This window comes from Fistularia commersonii, chromosome 19 (genome assembly GCF_037954325.1).
Source record: "Fistularia commersonii isolate RoL2024-O1a breed Wild chromosome 19, RoL_Fcom_v1.0, whole genome shotgun sequence".
Classification (NCBI taxonomy): domain Eukaryota; kingdom Metazoa; phylum Chordata; class Actinopteri; order Syngnathiformes; family Fistulariidae; genus Fistularia; species Fistularia commersonii.
Genome location: NC_141302.1, coordinates 2,156,382 through 2,177,865, shown reverse-complemented (window position 1 = coordinate 2,177,865; position 21,484 = coordinate 2,156,382). Strand labels below are relative to the sequence as shown.

The window sequence follows — 21,484 nt, the reverse complement described above, 5'->3', positions numbered from 1 at the left end:
GGAGGAGATGGTGCTCCTCCTTCTTCTCAACCTTCATCACCTTCATACGATGCATCACTGTTTTTCCATGAAATTGTGTGTGTGTGTGTGTGTGTGTGTGTGTCGGAGGGGGTCACATGATCATTGGACCGGCGCAGCCACAGGACAGTTTCAGTTTTTTTTTTTTTAAATGTTATCAGATTTTTTTTTTTTTTTTGTGTGTGTGTTCCATTCCTTATCTTTAAGGTTGTTTTTATTTGATTTAAAAACATATTTCCATGATTAAAACAAACAAAAAATAATAATAAATTAATAAATAAAAAAAGAGTTTCCCTGCCTTTTTTTATCAAAGCAGAGTGACATTTTAAATCAGGTGATATCCATAAAAAAAAAAAGAAAAAAGAAAAATAAAAAATAAAAAAAATCATTAAAAAAAAACAAAAAACAACATATATATTTTTTTTTCAAATTTTTTAATAAATAATAAAAAAATATTTTTTAAATAAATAATTAAAAAAATGAAAAAAAAAATTAAATTTTTTTTATTATTTTTTTATTTTTTATATATATATATATAAACATTTTTTTTCCTTAATTGTGAAATGATTTCCTGCACTAACATGACCTGTAGAATCCATTTTCACCACAGCGGGGAAAATACGCTGTTCAGGCCGCTGTCATTGCCAGGTTTGTTTTTGTTTGTTTTGCTTTTCATTTCCCCGTCTGCTGTGAGCGGCGGGAGCATCACCGCCGCCAACGCTGTTTCACACCAGTTTGACCGGATCCGCAGCCTAATGCCTCTTCCATCTCTTTCTGCCTGTCAGGGGAGATTCTTCAGCCAGGAGTGTGTCCTACTTCATGACACACACACACACACACACACACACATATGTACCAAAGGCCTGTTTCGTGGCATCCCGTCTCCTCTGCGGTGATGTCACTGAGAGCTTCCTTTTTCCCTGCACAGTTCTATGAAAGACAAAATGATGGTTATGAAAGGATGAGGAACTGCACACACACACACACACACACACACACTCACTGTCACTCACTCACTTATTCACTCAGTCACTTTTAGCAAGCGAGTAAAGCAGGTATCGACTCACCAACTGACTCACTCACACACTAATTAATTCACTCATTCACTCGCTAATGTACTCACTTCCTCACTCAGTAGTTAATCGACTCACTCACTAATTTGTTCACTCACTCACTCACCCGGTAATTGGTGAAGTCACTCATTCATTGACTCACTCAATTGTTAATTTACTCCCTCCCTCAGTGGTTAATTGACTCACTAATTCATCCACTTACTCACTCACTCACTCATTAATTCAACCAATCACTCCTTAACTCACTAACTCACCCACTGACTGACCTACTCACTCAACAATTAATTCACTCACTAATTAATTTGCTCACTCATTTGCTAGTTTCCTCCCTCGCTCAGGTGTTAATTGTCTCACTCACCCACTCATTAATTCACTAATTAATTTAGTCACTCATTCAATAATGAAGTCACTCAATCACTCACTAATTAATTAACCAACACTCTCAAAAATTAATTAACTCATTGTCTAATGAAGGAACTCACCCACTCACTTATTAATTCATTCATGGATTTGCTAATTTATTCACTCATTCACTCACTTAATGATTAATTCACTCAGTCATTCTTTAACTCACTCACCCACTCACTGAACAACCACTCATTCACTCACTGATTATTTTCACTCACTAATTCATTCACTCACTTATTTGCTATCTCCTCCCTCCCTCAGTTGTTAAACACACCCACTCACTAATTAATTCACAATTCCCTAATTAACTTACTCACTTATTAACTGATTAGCTCATTCACTCACTAATGAACTAGCTCACTCACTAACTCACTCAATAATTAATTCACTCAGTCATTCACTCGCTAATTATTTTCACCCACTACTTAATTAACTAATTCATTTGCTAATTTCCTCCCTCCCTCAGTTGTTAGATGAATGACTCACTCACTAATAAATTCGCTATTCACTAATTAATCAACTTATTCACTCACTAATTAATTGACTAATTCAACATTTATGAATTCACATATTCACTAATTAATTAACTCACTCACTCGCCCACTAATTATTAGTTTACTCTTTCACAAATTAATTCACCCATTCAACCATTAATTAATTCACACATTCAATAATTAATTAACTCACTCACTAATTAATTGAATCATTCACTAATTAATCACTCACTAACTTATTCATTCACTCACTCCCAAATAATTCAATCAATCAATCAATCAATCCTTAACTCACTCACTCACTCAATAATGTATTTCACACACCAATTAATTAATTCATTCATCCATTCATTCATCCATTCATCGATTCATCCATTAATTGATTAATTAATTAATTAATTCATTCATCTACTCCCTCATTCATTCATTCATTCACTCATCCACTCCCTCATTCATCCATCCATTCATTCATTCATTCATCCACTCCCTCATTCATTCATTCATTCATTCATTCATCCACTCCCTCATCCACCCATTCATTCATTCATACATTCATTCATCCGCTCCCCCATTCATTCATCCACTCCCTCATTCATTCATTCATTCATTCATTCATTCATTCATTCATCCACTCCCTCATTCATCATCCATTCATTCATTCATTCATCCACTCCCTCATCCACCCATTCATTCATTCATACATTCATTCATCACTCCCCCATTCATTCATCCACTCCCTCATTCATTCATTCATTCATTCATCCACCCATTCATTCATTCATTCATTCATCCACCCATTCATTCATTCATTCATTCATTCATCCACTCCCTCATTAATTAATTAATTAATTAATTCATTCATCCACTCCTTCATTCATTCATTCATTCATTCATTCATCCACTCCTTCATTCATTCATTCATTCATCCACTCATTCCCAGCAAGCGACCAAACCAGTTATCGACTTACCAACCGAGAAACTCCCTCCCTTCCTCGCTCACTCGCTCCCTCGTTCCCTCCCTCCTTCTGAGCCCCCAGCAGGTCGGCTGGCTGTGGAAACGGTGATACTTCTTCTTCCCCCTCTGACATTCCTGCACTTCCAGCGTGCAGCTACTCCTTGTCAGAGTGTCTTATTAGGCGTGCAAACTGCAGAGGGCGGGTCACCGGTCAGGCGACATACCTGTGCGTCTGTGTGTGTGTCTGTCTGCACGTGTGTGTGTGTGTGTGCGTGCGTCGAACCACTTTGAAAATGCGTGTCATCGGAGTTGTCATGTGAACCGTTGGGAAAGCTGTTCGACCAAGAACCTGCGTGACAAAACTGACTGGTCGGTGAGAAAAAAAAGTTAAATAACAAACCGTAGCAACAGGTGTTCAAAATCAAAAGAGCCTCCTGATGAATTTAACAAAATAATGAAAGACAAGAAGAAAAAAAGGGCTAATTACAAAAGGTATACAAAGATATGATGCTGTATTTTCTGTCTTCACATTGGAGGCTCACTGGCTCCCCCTAGTGGCCATAAGTGGACCTGCAGGTAGAGATTCCTGCCTATTCCTGCATAATTCATATCAAAATTTGTTCAAATCGTTTAAAATGTTTTTTTTCAAGGAAAATCTTGAAATTAGGAAAGAAAAATAGGAAGATAAACGATACATTAATCCACGAAAGGCTTTCAAGCGCACCATTATCATTCTTACTTACATATGCAAAATCTGCACATAATTTATTTACACACACACACACACATATAGATATTTCAATTTATTTTACTTATTTTTATTTTCTCATTTAATTTTATTTTATTCTTTGATGTTGACAATTTCATGCTGCTACACCATGTGGCCCCCCAAATAGTTTTTTTTTTCTGATTCTGATTCATCCTTTTATTCCCCTCATTGTCCATAGCTTGGATTGAATCCGTGAAAGTTTTCATTTCTATAACTATCATGTAAATAAGGAAGATATTATTACTTGTATAACCGGTTTTTGTTTCGATTACTATCATTTCAATTAGGAAAATATTATTACCATCCTCTGGGTAATGTAAGATCAGATAAGACAAGATAAACATTGATCCCCATTGGGGAAATTCCTTTGCAGCAGTTAAAATGAAAAAATATAAAAAGGAAAATATATATGGGTATAAATATAAATAGAGACAGAAGATAGCAAGAAAAATTATAAAAAGAAAATAAGAAGAAGAAGAAGAATAGGAACAACTTAATTTATTTCATTGGAAATTGTTGTGCCAGAGTTACAAGAAAAATATAACAAAAATGATTAATAGTAGAAAATTGTATAAACAGTGAGAAAAAAAAAGAAAAAAAGGGGATTGTAAGAAATACAAATAAACTATAAAGTGTCTTAAGTAACAAGTGAAAGATAAGGAGTGGACAAGAGTATGAAAAAATATTGTACATGTAGCTGTTATGAAATATTCCACAGTTATGAGCATATGTACAGATAAAATAATTAAAATTTACAGTAAGTGGGTGAGTTTTTTTTTTCTTAAAGGTTTAAGATTTTAAGATTCCTTGCGGCTGAAGGGAGAGGAATTAAAAAGTCTGATAGCCTCAGGCAGGAAAGACCTCCCGTGGTAATAAACGTAGAAAATATCTCCCTGGCTTCGTGAATTATTAAAAATAATTATGAATCCCCATTTCAGGACAGATTTATTGTTTTCAATGATTTACATTCATTTTTTTTTTTTTTTTTTTTTTTTTTGAAGGTGCAATTACACTCCGAGCCACTAGGAGGCGCGCTCTCCAGAAATGGTGAACATGGGAGAAACAGCCGAAGAAGAATCAGATCCGGGACGGTTTCCTGTCCACTTGTTATCGTAGCGGGACCTGGAGCTCTCCTGCCGCCGACGCCCTCTCCGCTTCGCCGGGTCACCCGTCTCCACGTCCGCAGAGCGCCATGGCGTCACGGAAGCGGTGTCCGCCCTCGGACAACGGGGAGCCGGACGGGCCGCCGGCCGCGTCCAAGCAGACCAAGGCCGGTGGGAAAAGGCACGCCGCCGCCTTGATCCTGGCCCGCGGAGGGAGCAAGGGGATCCCGCTGAAGAACATCAAGATGCTAGCCGGCGTCCCGCTCATCGGATGGGTGCTGAGAGCCGCCGCGGACTCGGAGATGTTTGACAGGTCCTAATACTCATGCAATTGTTCGAAGTGTTATTCCAAAATGAAGTATTATTTTACTGTGCAATGTCTTCCGGATGTGGTTCCGCGAGTCAAAAAAATTGGCCAAAAAAACTACAATTCCCACAATGCACCGCGAGGGACGTTAGCTTAAATTTAGCCTCAAATGGTCATGACGTTAGCCTATCAAAACTTATGAAATGAACCCCCAAAACTCCATAAATGACAATTTAGAGAAATGTGAGCAAGAAATTACCTTAACTTGATTATATTCCCTTAAAATACGACAGAAGATACTTTAATATGTGAGAAATATGTTCTATTATAAGTCGCTTTGGATAAAAGCGTCTGTCTAATGTAATGTAATGTAAAAGTACCCCCAGGTTAGCAAGAAATCATTAAAAAATGTGATATAAATCTCCATTTGAAAATAAAAAAAATAGTTTCACATCGTTACACCATTGTAAAGGGGTTTAACACGTTAAATATCATTATAAATGATTGTAAAGTACTTGCAATAACCATGATTTATACACTTAAATACTACCTTTACTCATGTACATGTAAAGACACATGTATATACATAACATATATTTTACATACCTTTAACAAAACGTTAAACCTTTAGCTTGCTATTTTATTCTTTATTTTTATTTTTTTTTATTATGTGACCAGGAGCTGCTTTCACCAAAAAAATCTCCCCTTGGGGATCAATAAAGTATTCCGATTCTAATCATATGTTTTTTGTCCCCATAGTATTTGGGTGTCGACTGACCACGACAAGATTGAGGCGGTGGCGAAGGCCTGGGGGGCCAAAGTGCACCGCCGGAGCCCGGAGGTTTCCCGGGACTCCTCCACTTCTCTGGAGACCATCCAGGAGTTCGCCAGACTCAACCCTGGTAGGAGGACGGAGCGCCAGACGTGCGATTCCATCACGCTTTTTCTCTCGCATCCCCTGATTCAAGCCTGACTTTTCCCACAGACGCCCTCAAACACCTTTTTCCAAGAGTTACCGTCCATTTGCCTGTCTTTTTAGATGCGTCACATAGATTCACACACTGGAAAAGGTCAATCTGTTTCCGTTGTTGTTTTTTAAAATGTGTGTGTTTCTGTGTGTGCACGCAGACGTGGACGTGATCTGCAACATCCAGGCCACGTCTCCGTGCCTCCACCCCTTCCACGTGAGGGAGGCTCTGGAGCTCATCACGCTCAAGGGCTTCGACTCCGTCTTTTCGGTGGTGCGGAGACACCAGTTTCGCTGGCAGGAGGCCAGAAAGACGTGTACGCACACACACACACACACACACACGGATGAGATCCTGAAGGATATTACTTTGAAAAAAAAAAATCTGTAAATGGTGAAAACACAAAAACAAAATATCCTCACAAGAATCAAATAGGAATCCAGATGTCCGGTTATTTTTGCCGAATTGTTTTGCTAGTTGTTAATAAAAAGCAGTTTCATGTCTAATCTCTAATCCTGCTTCCTGGTAGCCGGTGAGATAACCAGACCCCTGAACCTGGACCCGACCAGAAGGCCGCGGCGCCAGGACTGGAACGGCGAGCTGTGCGAGAACGGGTCGCTGTACTTCACCACCCGAGAGCTCATCCTCGGCCAGGGGCTGCTGCAGGTCACAGAAACACAGAGAAAATGAAATCGAATAACCTGATCGCTTTAAAAATAAAGTTTACCGTGATGCGTTCAAGGACCGTGGGATTTAAAGGCGCTGTGTCCGCAGGGGGGGAAGGTGTCCTACTACGAGATGCTGCCCGAGTACAGCGTGGACATCGACGTGGACATCGACTGGCCGGTGGCGGAGCAGAGGGTCCTTAGGTGACACACACACACACACACACACACACACACACACGCAGCATCCGGTAATTAGACCGCTTCCAGGCGGAACACAAACAACACACCAACGGAGGAGGAAATTGCTGTTTACTTATTAAGCTATTTAATGCATGTGCGCGCGTGCACACACACACACACGCGCGCGTGAATGAAAACCTGTTTTGTTTTTAAATCTTGAGTAAAATAGTCAATAAACACAACAATAAAGGGATAAATGGTCCAGTTTACGTTTTTTTTTTTTTTAAGACTATTTTGACTTTTTATTTTGTATTTATTCCCTTTAAATCAATGAATCAATTCTTATGTTTTAAAACAATTTTTGTGATTTTTTTTTTTTCTAAATATTTTTTTTTGCCAATTTTCTCAAAAACTGACTAATCTATTAATCAATAAATTCATTAAACAATACATCTCAAAATAATAAAGGGGAACATATAAACAACACAATCACACGTGTGTGAAATCAAAGTGTCCACTTAGGAAGCAACACCGATTCATTGGACTTGTTTTACAGACATTAACCTTGACAATTTATATTTTATTGTATTTCTTATTCTCCATCCTTCCTACTATTATCTATTATTGTTATGTTTTTGCTTGAAACTCTGGCACAACAATTTCCTTCGGGATAAATAAAGTTGTGTTTTTCCACTTTCATTTTGAGTGTGACTTCAAATCCAGACCTCCATGGCTTCATACGTTTGATTTCCATCAATCATTTTGTCGTGATTAATAGTGTTCAATAAAAATATCTCATTTTTTTCAGATCTGGGATGTGTTATGTGTAGATTGGCGATTTCCAGCGCTGACCTTCCCCTTTCCTCCACCTTCTCAGGTACGGCTACTTCGGCCGCGACACGCCGGAGACGATCCGCCTGTTGTTCTGCAAAGTGTCGGGCTGCCTGACGGAGGGACGCATCTTCCTCTCCGTCTCCGGCGAGGAGATGATCTCCATCAGCACCCGGGACACCGGCGCCATCCGGCAGCTGCAGAAGAACGACGTCCAGGTCCGAGATTTTTTTTTTTAAAGGTTTGACGGCGTTCTCGGGTCGACGTCGTCCTTCGCCGTGGCGTGAACCCGGTTTCTTCGCTTCCCCCCCAGGTGGTGCTGCTGAGCAGCGGCGAGGACCCGGCGGCTCAGGCGCTGGCCGGCAAGCTGGCGGAGAGGACCGGTTGCCGGGTGGTGGAGGTGGGCGACCAGCCGCTGGACCAGCTGACCGCCATGGTGGAGGAGAAGAAGCTGGAGTGGAAGGACGTGGCCTACATGGGTAAGAGAGCTCCGATGCGGAGGTTCTTTGGGAGCGAGGAGTTTTTGACTGGAAAACACACACACACACACACACCTGAAGATGCTCCTCCGTCCTCAGGTAACGACAAGCCGGACGTGCGCTGCCTGAACCTGGCGGGTCTGAGCGCCGTGCCCGCCGACGCCCCGCCGGTCGCCATCAACGCGTCCAAGTACACCTGCCGCTCGGCGGGCGGCGCCGGCGCCGTCCGAGAGTTCGCCGAGCACATCCTCCTCCAGAAAGAGAAGGCCGACTCGCAGATGAGGCAGGAGAGGATCGACCGCAGCAGCTCCTGACCCGTCCGCCGCCCCGCCGACGCGCCTTTTTACTCAAGAAAATTATGGGATGTTGGGTTCTTTTAGCTGCGTCTTCCCTCGGTTTCATCGTGAGATACTTGACTTGAGGAGGAAGACGTTAAATCAAGCTGTGAATGGATCCAGTCCGGCCAGCCACAGAACGAGGAATGCAAATGAATGTGAAACACACACACACACACACACACACACGGCAAGCGCCAAGACGATTTTTTAAAAACAGCAGGGAGAAAAATAAGCCAATAAATGATCCTCGAAGCTCCAGAAATAATTTTTTTATCTCAAAATCAACAAGAAAAACATGCATATTTAATATATACTGTATATATAATAGAAATATTGGAGAAATTAAGTCTTAAAATCACAAAAAAAAAATTAAATTATGTGGAAAAATATCTTAAAATACCAAAAACATTGTTTAAACTAAACAAATGATTTCAGTACTACAAAGTGGATTTTTTGCTATTTAATCCACTCTCATGCAGCTCCATATAAAACCAGCCCAAAGGTGCAGCTTTACATCGTTTATTTTACAAAACAAACCAAAAAAAAAAAAAAGAAAATAGCCAAATTTCCCGACGTTGGATTCCGACACATTCAGATTTCATTGTCCTTCACATTTTTCTATTCCAAATGGAAAAAATAGCCACACGTGTCCCAAAGCTGCTTGAAATTATGTGTATGATTTTCTTTACATGTCGTCTGTTCGGCTTTTAAGGGACACGATCGATGGCGGCGTCCTTCATCTTGCACGTTTTTCCCCGCATGAATTATTTATTGATTGTTTCCATGGTCCGCTCCGCCTCGGCTGATCTGACTGATATGCAGGTCTTTTTTAAAAATATTTAAAATATCTAATGATTATCTTCTGGGTGGGTTTTGATCAAGTGCTTTTTTTTTTTTTTTTTTTTCAAAATAAAATTCTGTCCGAGACCCTTTTGTCCTGTTGGTTCATTTGAATAGTTATTAAACGTTAGTGAAGAAGCGCAAAGTCAAAAAGATTAGGTAAATTGGATGTGGAAGAAAGGGTTTTCCTTTTTTTAAATTGGAAATGTCCTTCATTTGTGATGCCATTTTAGGAAAAGTATGAGAATAAAAAAAACAAAATCAGTCGACGCTACGGTGTCTGAAAAGCAAGTCTCAACTTTTAGCTGCTGATCTGGATAAATAAAATGTGCGTTTAAAAAAAACATGTTCCTATGCTTTCAAATAAAAAAATTAAATAGAAATATTGTGAATTAATAAAAAGAATGCTGATGAATTTCATGTTTTTTGGTGTTGCGAGACATGTTGAACGTATTCAAAAAAAAAAACCAAAAAAAACTTCCAATTCATTTCTAAATTAATTACACTTCTATTATTCTGGATTGTGTCATGCGGGTCTTGATTTTGATCCTACAGGCGATTATAATTTAAATCCTGTCATCACAGAATGACAGCTCCTCTTCTTTAAAAGAAAAATAATCACAACTATTCTCAGACATCAGAAGATTAATTTTCTAATAAACGTCACCGTGCAGTTCCAACTCCGGCCACCAGGGGGCGCTCAATCCGCCGAGCCGACCGGCGTGATGACGAGCGCTCCGTCGTTCTTACCCGACTTGTTGGTGCACGGGCTGAAGAACGGGAGCACGCGCTCTGCGAAGGTGTCGTGGAAGGTGTAGATGTGGATCTTGGCGTCCACGTTGTAGAAGGACACCTGGAGGAGAGCTGAGGGTTCAGAAATCGGGGGAAATGGCGTCGGGTGGCGGCGGGGAAGACGGAGCATCACGCACCTGTCCTCGCTCGAAGTCCACAAAAACGCCGATTTTGTTGGGCCGCAGGCTCAGGTGGACGTCGGTGGACGGCTCGGTGCGGAAAGCGTACTTGTTCCTGAGAGAGGGAGTGGAATTAATAGGCGAAAAAACCCCAAAGAGATAGTTTTTGACGTAGCGGCCTCCCGCTAGCTTGCCCGAGACATTTACGGGGGTTTGTTGCAGCAAAGAGCCATTCAAAGCTGGTCGGTTTGATTATTTTAAAAAGAGGAACGTGTTCACTTGGTCGCTAAATGAAGTTTAGCTATAAAGTGTAGAAATGCTAGTTATATTTTAGCATTAAAGTGTAGCACGTAAGCTAAGTTAAGGGACAGAGCGTGAAATAAACACCCGGCTTGCAGCTTTATCATCCAATCTTCAAGGTAAATAAAAAAATTAGCAAAGGAGATCTTATATTTTGTTTATTTTAAGATAAGATGAGATAAGATAAGATAAGAACAACTTTATTAATCCCGAAGGATATTGTTGTGCCAGAGTTACAGAAAATATAACAGTAATAAATAATAAAAAGAAAAAGGCAGAATTAGAAATAAAAATAAACTATAAACTATAAAGTGTCTCAGTGAAACTATAATGTGTCTTAGTAAACAAATTTTCCTTAATTTAATTTTACTATATTATATACTGTTTTTTTATTCTCAGGCTGGAGTATGGCTATTTCATCATGAATTTTTTTTTCAAATACTCCAAAAAAACGCTAAAGAATGAGTGGCGAAAACTGGATTACAAAATATTGGCAAAGTAGCGAGGGTCCACTGTACACTCAATAAAACCAGCTTCTTCCGTTGCATTCTCTTTGATCAGGTATTATTTTATCCATCGTTATCTATAAAGTAGATTTAATAATGCCCCTTAAATGCAACTTATTCAACTCTTAAGTCGAGGTATTACTGCAGTACGACTACATATACTAAAGTGACGTGCAGTCAGGGGAGGCACGAGAGGCCGTGCCTCACTTGCCAATCTTGAAAAGAAAAGAAATGTAAAATGAAAAAAATTAAATGGTTATACTTACATTTTCATAAATTTTTCATTTCACTTCACCAGTTTTAGATTGTTTTTTTAATTCAAAATGGCTGGATTTTCACATTTCCTGTACAAATACCGAGAAGAGACTTGCGGTGAGGCAGCCGACCGTTGCGCCTCAACGTAGATTGTACGATGACGGCTGACTGCTAGCATGCTCTGCACTTAGACCCGATTGCTACCGCTATTAAAATGTGGCTAACACTTTTGCCAGATGAACTACACTTCCAATTTAGTCAACAACTGCATGTGTGTTACAAGTATCATGTGCTGGGCGATCAGAAAACAGCTGCCAAAGGCCACTAGGTGAGGCACGCAGTCCTCCTGCCTCACCTCAGGGGAGCGCTCGTGTTCCTTCTTGCGGCAGCTAAGCTACTCTGTCGAGTTCTTACGTTTGTAAATGTGATTGTGATGAAGTCAATGTGAATAGTCACGTAAATCTGACTCACTTGTCTCTCAGACTGAGGAACCAGTATCCGTTGCTCGGGGTAACGTCCACCTTCCCCTTCCGGTTGATGGACTGCCGCGCGACGCCCAGATCCCAGTCCGTCTTCCCGCCCACCTGCACCTGCAGCGCAGCGCCGCCGTCAGACGCCGCACGGCGGAGAGTGAGGCGACGGCCGCCGGCGTGGCGGTCGCCATGGTTACGCCGTCACGGCCTCACCTCCCAGTAGTGCCTCCCCCCGGAGATGGCCTCCCGCCCGAGGACACACACCACCCTGTCGAACCGCTCGACGTTGTCCGGCAGCAGCTGGTGTCGATCCCCGCAACGCACCTGCATGACGCACAACACGCATGTTCGCACAACCTGCGTAGACACACAACCTGCATGGACACGTAACCCGCATACACACAAAACTTTCATGTAACCCGTGGAGGCCGCCGACACACACCAACACAATGCACAAATACAGATAACCTACATGAACACACAGTTTGCACAGACACACACCCTGTATGGATGCAAAATCTGCATGGATACACAACCTGAGTGGGTGCACGCAACCTATGCTGCAGACACACACAGCGTGCTTACATAGACATGCTTGTATGCACACACAACCTGTGCAGAAATACAACATGCTACATCACACACTCTGCATGGGCACACACACACCCTGCACAGACAGACAACCTGTGTGGACACACAACCTACACAAACACACACCCTGCATTGACACACATACGACACGGACACACACAACCTTGGTATACGCACAAGGAAATCACAACAGTTGCACGGACACACAATTTTTAGTAGTAACACAACCTGCACAGACACACACTACCTACATGGACACACAACCTTTAAATACCCAATAAAACTCACACAGACACAAAATCCACATGTTGTTAAAGTGTGACATACATAGACACACAACTTGCATGGACACACAACCTGCACAGACACACAAAACCCACACACTGTGCAAATGCCATTCATATAGGTACACATAACCTACACAGAGACACACAACCTGCATGGACGCACAATCTTTAAATCCACATTTTAAACTCGCACAGACACACAAAACCCACACACTGCACAAAAGCCACCTACATAGACACACAATCCGCATGGACACACAACCTGCACATACAACCTGTATGCATGTACAACCTCCACAGACACACACAACCTGCACGAACACACACTTCTTCCATAGACAGGAACAGTCTTGTTCACTCACAAATCTGTTAGATAGTGACACACAAAGCCAGTTAGGGACACACACACACACACACACAACCAACATGGACACACACAACCTGCACGAACACACACACATACACTCGGGCGTCTCACACTCTTCATGTCCTCGGACAGGATGAGCCTGGGATGAGCCGTGTTGGAGTCCAGAGTCACGTCCACTGTAACGACAACACAGGGTCACTCCAGCTTCCAGAGGGTCCAGGGGGGTCTGGGGGACCCCGAGGGGCCCCGGGGGGCCCCGGGGGGACCCCGATGGGTTCTGAGACCTACCTGCGTACTCCTGCACCCTCCTCATCTCTGGGACGGAGCACAAACGGGGAGCTGTCTCACACTGTTGTAATGTACGGCCTTCTAAGGAGCGGCACTCGCTGGGCTGAGATCTGCTGGGGCTGGGTTCCACCGTCAGCGCTGGGAAACCTCACACACACACACACACACACCATCAATGTAAATTAATCCAGTTCTCACACAAACAAACATACACTTACTGCTGATTATATTCATTCACTGTGTGTGTGTGTGTGTGTGAAATAGAGTTCACACACACCTATCTCCAGGGTGCTCCTCAGCCGCTCCTGGAACCTCTCCACCTGAGCCAGCAGTGACCTGTAGACGGTCCCGGTGCCGAGGTCAGAGGTCAACCCCACGGCGGTCCAGTCCTTGGCGGGCAGCGGGCTGGAGACGAGCGGGAACGTCTGCGGAGTCGGAGTTAGCGCTGCCGTTAGCTCCCCGCGATGCGTTGAATGACCTCGGGACATTATAGAGGCTCAACACAGCAGGAAAAAAAAGTTTTATCAACAGAACAGAGAGGAAGTAAGCAGGAAGTAAACAGGAGGTAAACAGGAAGCAGACAGGAAGTAGACATGAATTTGACAGGAAGTAACCAGGAAGCAGATAGGAACTAAACAAGTCAACAGGAGACAGACGGGAAGCAGACAGGAAGTAAACAAGAAGTCGACAGAAAGTCGACAGGAAGTAAAAAGGAAGTAAACAGGAAGCAGACAGGAAATGGACAAGAAGTCAAAAGGAAGGAGACGGGAAGCAGACAAGTAGTCAAGAAGAATCACTTCGGAAGTAAACAAAAAGTCAACAGGAAGTCGACAGGAAAAAGACAGGAAGCGAGAGGAAGTTAACAGGAAGCAGACAGGAAATGGACAATAAGTAAACAGGAAGTAGATAAGAAGTCAAAAAGAAGCAGACAAGTCAAGAGGGAGCAGACAGGAAGTAGACAAGAAGTGAACAGGAAGTAGACAGGAAGTAAACAAGAAGCACACAGGAAGTAAACAAGAAGTCAACATGAAGCCAACAGGAAAGAGACAGGAAGCAGAAAAAAAGCAAACAGGAAGCCAAACAGGAAATGAAAGAGAGGCAGACAGCAAATAGACAGGAAAAGGATATAGACAGGAAGCAGACAGGAAGTAGATAAGAAGTCTACAGGAAGTAGACAGGAAAAACATGGGAAGCAGAAAGGAAGTAAACAGGAGGCCACCAGAAAATGGACAGGAAGTAAGTGGGCAATTTCTTTTTCCATGAATCCAGGTGCTTTTATTTTGGAGGTACATCTCGTGTCGGTATCTGTGTATCTGATTCTGGCTAACTTGACAAATATTCATGTTGGCAATTGACAGAGAGCAGAAAGATAGTAAACAGGAAGTAGAAAGGAAGCCAACAGGATATAGAAAAGATGCAGGCAGGAAATGGACCATAAACGGGATGGATAGATAGATAAAATAAAGTGTGATTAATTAAAATAAAATAAAATAAAATAAAATAAAATAAAGTAAAATAAAATAAAATTAAAATAAAATTAAAATAAAATAAAAATAAAATAAAATAAATGAAAAAAAATAAAAATAAAAAAATAAAATAAAATAAAATAAGATTAAATTAAATTAAATTAATAGCAGCACACCCTGACACAGTGAGCCTGGTCGTCCGACCGGGCGAGCTCCACCAGGGCTCCCTCCCTCCTCCGCAGCTCCTCCACCTCCAGCTCCAGCTGTCGGACCATGGCGTCGGCCTGGTGCTCCGCCGCCCGCCGGCTCATCTCCATCACCTCCATCAGCTCCGCCTGCGAGCGCTCCACGGCCGCCATCAGCTCGGAGAACATGCACAAGCTGCCCGCCGTCTCCCGCTCCACCGCCAGCTGGAGTGTGAGAACATTCTCAGATACTTCTGGATGTGTGTGTGTGTGTGTGTGTGTGTAGGTGTGAGACCTACCTCCACTTCAGTCACTGACATTCTGATCTCCTCAATCTTCCTGAGTCTTTGTCTGATCATCTCCTGGATCTCCAGCTCTGTCACCCTGAGCTGGTCCTGCAACCACACACACACACACACACACACACACACACACACACACACACACACACACATATGCAAATGTGTTGGCCCATGCATGTGAGGGTGTGGACTCTATCCTCCATCTCACCATGTTCTCCCTCCACTGGGTTTCTATGGCGACGGTGTCGTGACCCTGGTGCTCCTCGGACACACACTCCGGACAGACACACACTCTGTCCGTGCGGCAGTAGATCTGATTTTTTTTGGGAAGGAAAAACGGGGATATTTGGTGAGGTAACCGGGCAGGAGATGGTTCCTTCCACGCCAGGGGTTTGGAGGCGGGTCGTACCATTATTCCCCGGTGGTGGAGGTCACACAGGGGCAGGTTCTGGCTGCTGGCCGCCCCGCTGACGGTGAACCTCCTTCGGCCGGCGGAGCGGGAAAGCGGCGGGGGAGGCGGAAGAAGCGCGGAGCCGGCCGCCATCGCGGAGATCGGACTCTGGTTGGGTACCGAAGATGCGAGGTTGGAGGTGAAGGACTCGCCTTGGACGGGGAGAAAGAACATCAAGAGTGTCGATGGGGCTTCAATAATTCTCCAATAACTGATCGAAACGTAGGAATTGTTTGTGCGGAACAGTTTCTTTAGCGTGGGTAAATCACAGGGTCATCGGCGTAGAGGGATGATGTTTGTTCTCATGGTTTTTTTTTTTGGGTGATCCAAAAAGACCCCTAAACGTAACTGGGGTTTTTAAAACCTCGAGAATTATCACCTCATTTGAAATGTTGAAATTCTAATGCTGATTGTTTTTAAATCTGTTAGCATCCGAGGTAATCAGACTGAAGTATGGAAGTACCTTCAGGTCTGGCAGTCCAGTGGTATGAAAATCATTGTTGCCATGCTGATACCTTTCTTCATATTTAAAACACATATATTCTGTAGCTACTGTTCTGTAGTAAGTCATGTAGCTTAAAATGCTTATATTAGCGTCAAACATTTGAGTTAAAATGATCTAAATGGCGCTCTGATTTCACCATTTTGCTTGTAGCCGCTGTTAGCGCCCTCATTGTCCGTGTTGTTTACGAGTGATCAGCCCTACTTCATTTCCCCGTCCTCTAAAATGGCATCCAGGTAAGCTAACTGTCAGTTGACCCAAACCACCTGAATGCAGGGTTAGCCCTGAATGCTAATGCCAACCTCTGGCGTTGTGTTGAAGTCTTACTGGACACGGGGGCATCATCTAGGTGCTAAAGTTAGAGGGACGCCTTGAGTGGAAACCACTGGAATTCGGACATGTAGTTCCAACCAGAGGTGGAACTACAATGGTAAAGGGAAGGCCCAAAGGAACTGGTGCAGGATTTAGGTGGAGTTACCGTCTTTAACCACCTGTAACTATCTCGAACCGTCTCTAATCGTCTCGAATGAAAACCACTGGAATTTGGACATGTACTGTAGTTCCAACCAGAGGTGGAACTACATGGGAATGGGAAAGCCTGAAGGAACCGGCGCAGGATTTAAGTGGAGTTAAAGTTTTTAACCGTCTTTAACCGTCTCTCACTGTCTTGAGTGGAAACTACAGGAATTTGGACATGTAGCTCCAACTAGAGGTCAAGCTACAATAGTAATGGGAACACCCGAAGGAACTGGCACAGAATTTAGATGGAGTCAAAGTTTTAAACCATCTCTAACAGTTTCCAACAGTCTCAAACCGTCTCGAGTGTAAACCATTGGAATTTGGACATGTAGCTCCTACCAGAGGTTGCGCTATATGGGAATAGGAACACCCAAAGGAACTAGCGCAGAATTTAGATGGAGTTAAAGTTTTAAATCGTCTTTAACCGTCTTTAACCGTCTCTAACCATCTCTAATCGTCTCGAACCGTCTCTAACCGTCTTGAGTGGAAACCACTGGAATTTGGACATGTAGCCCTAACAAGAGGTGGAACAACAAAGGTAATGGGAACACCCGAAGGAACAGGCATAGAATTTAAGTGGCGCTAAAGTTTTTAACCGTCTCTTACCATCTCTTACTGTCTCTCACTGTCTTGAGTGGAAACCACTAGAATTTGGACATGTAGCTCCAACCAGAGGTGGAGCTACAATGGTAATGGGAACACTCAAAGGAACTGGCGCAGAATTTAGATGGAGTTAAAGTTTTAAACCGTCTTTAACCGTCTCTAACCGTCTCTAACCGTCTTGAGTGGAAACCACTGAAATTTGGACATGTAGCTCTAACCAGAGGTGGAGCAACAAGGGAATGGGAACACCAAAGGAAATGTTGCAGGATTTAGGTGCAGTTACCGTCTTTAAACACCTGTAACCGTCTCTAACTGTCTCTAACTGTCTTGAGTGGAAACCACTGGAATTTGGGCATGTAGTTCCAACCAGAGGTGGAGCTACATGGGAATGGGAAGGCTTGAAGGAACCAGCACAGGAAGTAAGCGGAGATAAAGTCTTTAACTGTCTCGAACCGTCTCGAACTGTCTTTACCTTGACCTTCACAAGCCATGGCGTCTGAGTTCTGCGTCAGAGGCCGGGGGATCTTCCTGGTCAGCTCAACCAGCAGGTCGCTCGGCATCCCCGCCACCTTTCCTCCACCTCTTCCTCCCCTCTTCTCCCTCAACCCTCCATCCCCACCTCCTCCTCCTACGCCTCCTGTCATGGACCTGAACTGCTCGGTGATCTCCCGCAGCGTGCGGTTGATGTGGAGGTCCGGCCTCTTCTGGAAGGTCTTCTTGCACAAAGGACACTGGCAGATCTATCGAGGGGGGGAGGAGGGGTCGGGATGAGTTGTAAACAAACGGCGCCCGGGGGGGGGTCACATGACAAACAGGAAGCCGGCGTCGAGGCGGGCAGACCTTTGAGCCGTCCCAGTAGCGGCTGATGCAGCCCATGCAGAAACTGTGGCCGCACGGCGTAGAGGACGGGTTGGTGAACACGTCCAGGCAGATGGAGCACTGGAACTGCTCGTCGGACAGGAAGCTGCCGCACAAGGACATCCTGTGGACACAAAGCGTTGCATGCTTGGACCAAAGGACCGCCGCTTCACGCCGGAAAACCGCTCATATTCTCGCCGGGACGTTTTGTAATAACACAGTAATAACACAATAATAACACAGTAATAAAACGGTTATAACACAGTAATAACACAGTCTTCTTCTTCTTTCGGCTTTTCCCGTCAGGGGTCGCCACAGCGAGTCAACTTTCTCCATCTAACCCTATTCTCTGTATCTTCCAATAACACTATAACACAGTAATAACACAGTTACAATACAGTAATAACACTGTAATAACACAGTAATAACAAATGCTTCACATCAACAGGAAGTAGCTGCCACTCAAGGAGGCGGACGGTTTGGGATACAAATACACACAGTTTTCATTTTTTTAACCGCGCGAGCGAAAATCCGCCGGCGTGTGTTTGGCGGCAAACAGGAGGCGGCCATGAAAACGACATTTAAAGTTCAGTAAAGTTCATTTTAAACTCCGGGATGTTTGGATATAAACACGTTTAGCGGCGTCTCTCGGGGAAAGGGTTAAAATCTACTTTTTTTTTTTTTTTGTGCGCGCTGGTGAAATGAGGTCATGTGTGTCCCGGATTATGTAAGACATGTTTATCTCCTCTTGTGGTCATAAATCAGATGGAGATGTTTTTTTTGGCAGGAATGAGGACGGGCCGGATTCTGATCGGCGTTATCTTCCCCGCCACGTTCCCTCGGCGTTCCTGCCGCACGCCCCCCTTCCCCGCCGCCGCCGCCGCCGCCGCCACCACCATCAAGAAACAGTGTTTCTGTAATAAACTTAAACACCAGCAGAGCCGCTGTCTCGAAGATCTTCATCGTCTCCGGACCGACCTGAACCCCCGGACCCTTCTCTTAGAGACCGGTTGCCATGGCAACAGCACCAGGAGGCCGGAGGATGTTGTCGTTTACATTAAAACGCGCGGAAAAACTTCATTTAACGGGGAACGGATGGCGGCGTTAGCTCACTGTTACATCGCACGGCGGAAACAGCGACAGCTTATTATTGTTTTTTTCACCTTTTTTTTTACATTTTTACTGTGGTTTTATTGAAATAAAAAGCGGATTAAGATAAATATCAGCTGTGAAGGATGAGAAGGAGTTACCTGGTGGAGGAGATGGAGGTGCAGCACTCAGATCAGGTCCCTCAAGGTCCTTAAAAAAATAATAACAACAATAATGATAATAATAATAATGATTTCGCTGTTGCTCTGTGACCTCTTACTCTGAAAGTGTGTGTGGATGTGTGTGTGCACCTGCCTCACCGGCTGGAAAATATAAGTGTGTGTGTGCGAGAAGTGTGTGTGTGTGTGTGTGTCTCCACACCCATCTCATTAGTACTTGTGTATCCGAATGTGGCTGGACTGGTTGAGTTGGGAAGAAAGGTGCGCACACACACACACACACACACACACACACTTCTTATATGCGCATTCTATCTTGGCATCAGTCGGTGACGGATAGTTTAGTTTCCCTCCGGCGAGGGAACGTTCTGCAAACGTTCCTCAGCCCCGATGTGAGGAACCTCATATCGATCCTGGAGAAGCTGGAGGAGATTCCAGGTCATGGTTGATATTTTTTTCATTCTGATTATTTTGAAATAATAAATATTTTAATAATGCTGATTATTTTAAAATATTCATTGATATAATCAGTATTTAAAAATAAAATTATTATTATTATTTCAAGTGAAGAAATTCACATCCAGTGGCCACAGCAAGAGGACTTTGACAGGAATCATAATATCATTATTAATTATAAAAATATTATTATTGGTATTATTATTACCAATAATAGTAATTACGATTAATTAATGTTATTACTTACTTATTATTATAACTTACTCAATGCTCTAGAACACCGTACAGATATATACACAAGATACAGATTTAAAAGAAGCAAAAAAAGGTTTTAAAAAAAGATTAAGAATAAGAATAAGAACAACTTTATTTATCCCGAAGGAAATTGTTGTGCCGGAGTTTCAAGTAAAACATAACAATAATAAATAATAGTAGGAAGGAGGGAGAATAAGAAATACAAATAAAATATAAAGTGTCAAACTCAAGGCTATAAAGTGTTTTTAGGTCTTAAAAAGTACAAAGATTTGAATATTTCCTTCGGCTGAAGGAAGAGGAATTAATTAATTACATCAATTAAAATCATCAGCAATATTATTATAATTATTATTGTTATTGTTACTACTTTCAATATTTGTTTAAATTGATCAGTCTCAAAGAGCCCCAATAAAAACATGGGAATTAATATTATTGTGATTTTAATAATACCAATAATAAATAAAAAAATAAAAAAATAAATGAATGAATACATAAATAAAATTTAATAATAGTAATAATAAGTAGATTTCCTGGTTAGACGATTTTACAGGACAGTGAGAAGATGCCTGAGGAATGAAGAATTGTGCTGGTGTCCATATTTTAAGAATAAAGGGGATGTGCAGAATTGCGGCAACCATAGAGGGATAAAGTTGATAAGCCATACAATGAAGTTATGGGAAAGAGAAGAGGAAACTAGACTGAGAGCAGAAGTCAGCATTTGTGAACAGCAGTATGGCTTCATGCATAAAAAGAGCACTAAAGATGCAGTATTTGCTTTGAGAATGCTGGTAGAGAAGTTCAGAGAAGGTCAGAGGGAGTGGCATCATGCCTTTGTAGACCTAGAGAAAGCATACAAGTGGGTGCAGAGAGAGAAACTGTGGTACTGTATGCTTGGAGTGGCAGAGAAGTATGTTAGATGGGTGCAGGACATGTATGCTAGCTGTGAGACAGTGGCACGGTGTGCTGAAAAGGTAACAGAGAAGTTCAAGGTGGAGGTGGGACTCCATCAGGGATCAGCTCTGAGCCCCTTCTTGTTCGCAATGGTGATGGACAGGCTGACAGATGGGGTGACATTGTTATCTGTGGTGAGAGCAGAAAATAGGTGGAGGAAAATCTAGAGAGGTGGAGGTATACTCTGGAAAGGAGGGAATGAAAGTTAGTCGCAGCAAGACAGAATATATGTGTGTGAATGAGGGGAACTCGGGTGGAA

At 42.8% G+C, this 21,484-nt stretch overlaps 2 protein-coding genes across 2 annotated transcripts; one reads left to right on the top strand and one right to left on the bottom strand.

The window, feature by feature from the left end:
• Positions 1-4,788: 4,788 nt before the first annotated feature.
• cmasa (cytidine monophosphate N-acetylneuraminic acid synthetase a) lies at positions 4,789-9,518 on the top strand. Its single transcript, XM_086165636.1, has 8 exons — positions 4,789-5,133; positions 5,887-6,029; positions 6,256-6,411; positions 6,625-6,761; positions 6,870-6,964; positions 7,821-7,992; positions 8,088-8,253; positions 8,353-9,518. Exons 1-8 carry the CDS (start codon positions 4,910-4,912, stop codon positions 8,565-8,567), a joined length of 1,308 nt encoding a protein of 435 aa, XP_086021762.1. The 5' UTR covers positions 4,789-4,909; the 3' UTR covers positions 8,568-9,518.
• Positions 8,848-19,701, bottom strand: LOC147223381 (E3 ubiquitin-protein ligase TRIM21). Its single transcript, XM_086165634.1, has 14 exons — positions 19,546-19,701; positions 18,278-18,419; positions 17,910-18,177; positions 15,772-15,965; positions 15,571-15,675; positions 15,360-15,455; positions 15,052-15,285; positions 13,687-13,834; positions 13,410-13,556; positions 13,233-13,297; positions 12,090-12,200; positions 11,875-11,993; positions 10,361-10,457; positions 8,848-10,284 (listed from the first exon to the last, which is right to left on the bottom strand). Exons 2-14 carry the CDS (start codon positions 18,416-18,418, stop codon positions 10,132-10,134), a joined length of 1,878 nt encoding a protein of 625 aa, XP_086021760.1. The 5' UTR covers position 18,419; positions 19,546-19,701; the 3' UTR covers positions 8,848-10,131.
• Positions 19,702-21,484: the final 1,783 nt, after the last annotated feature.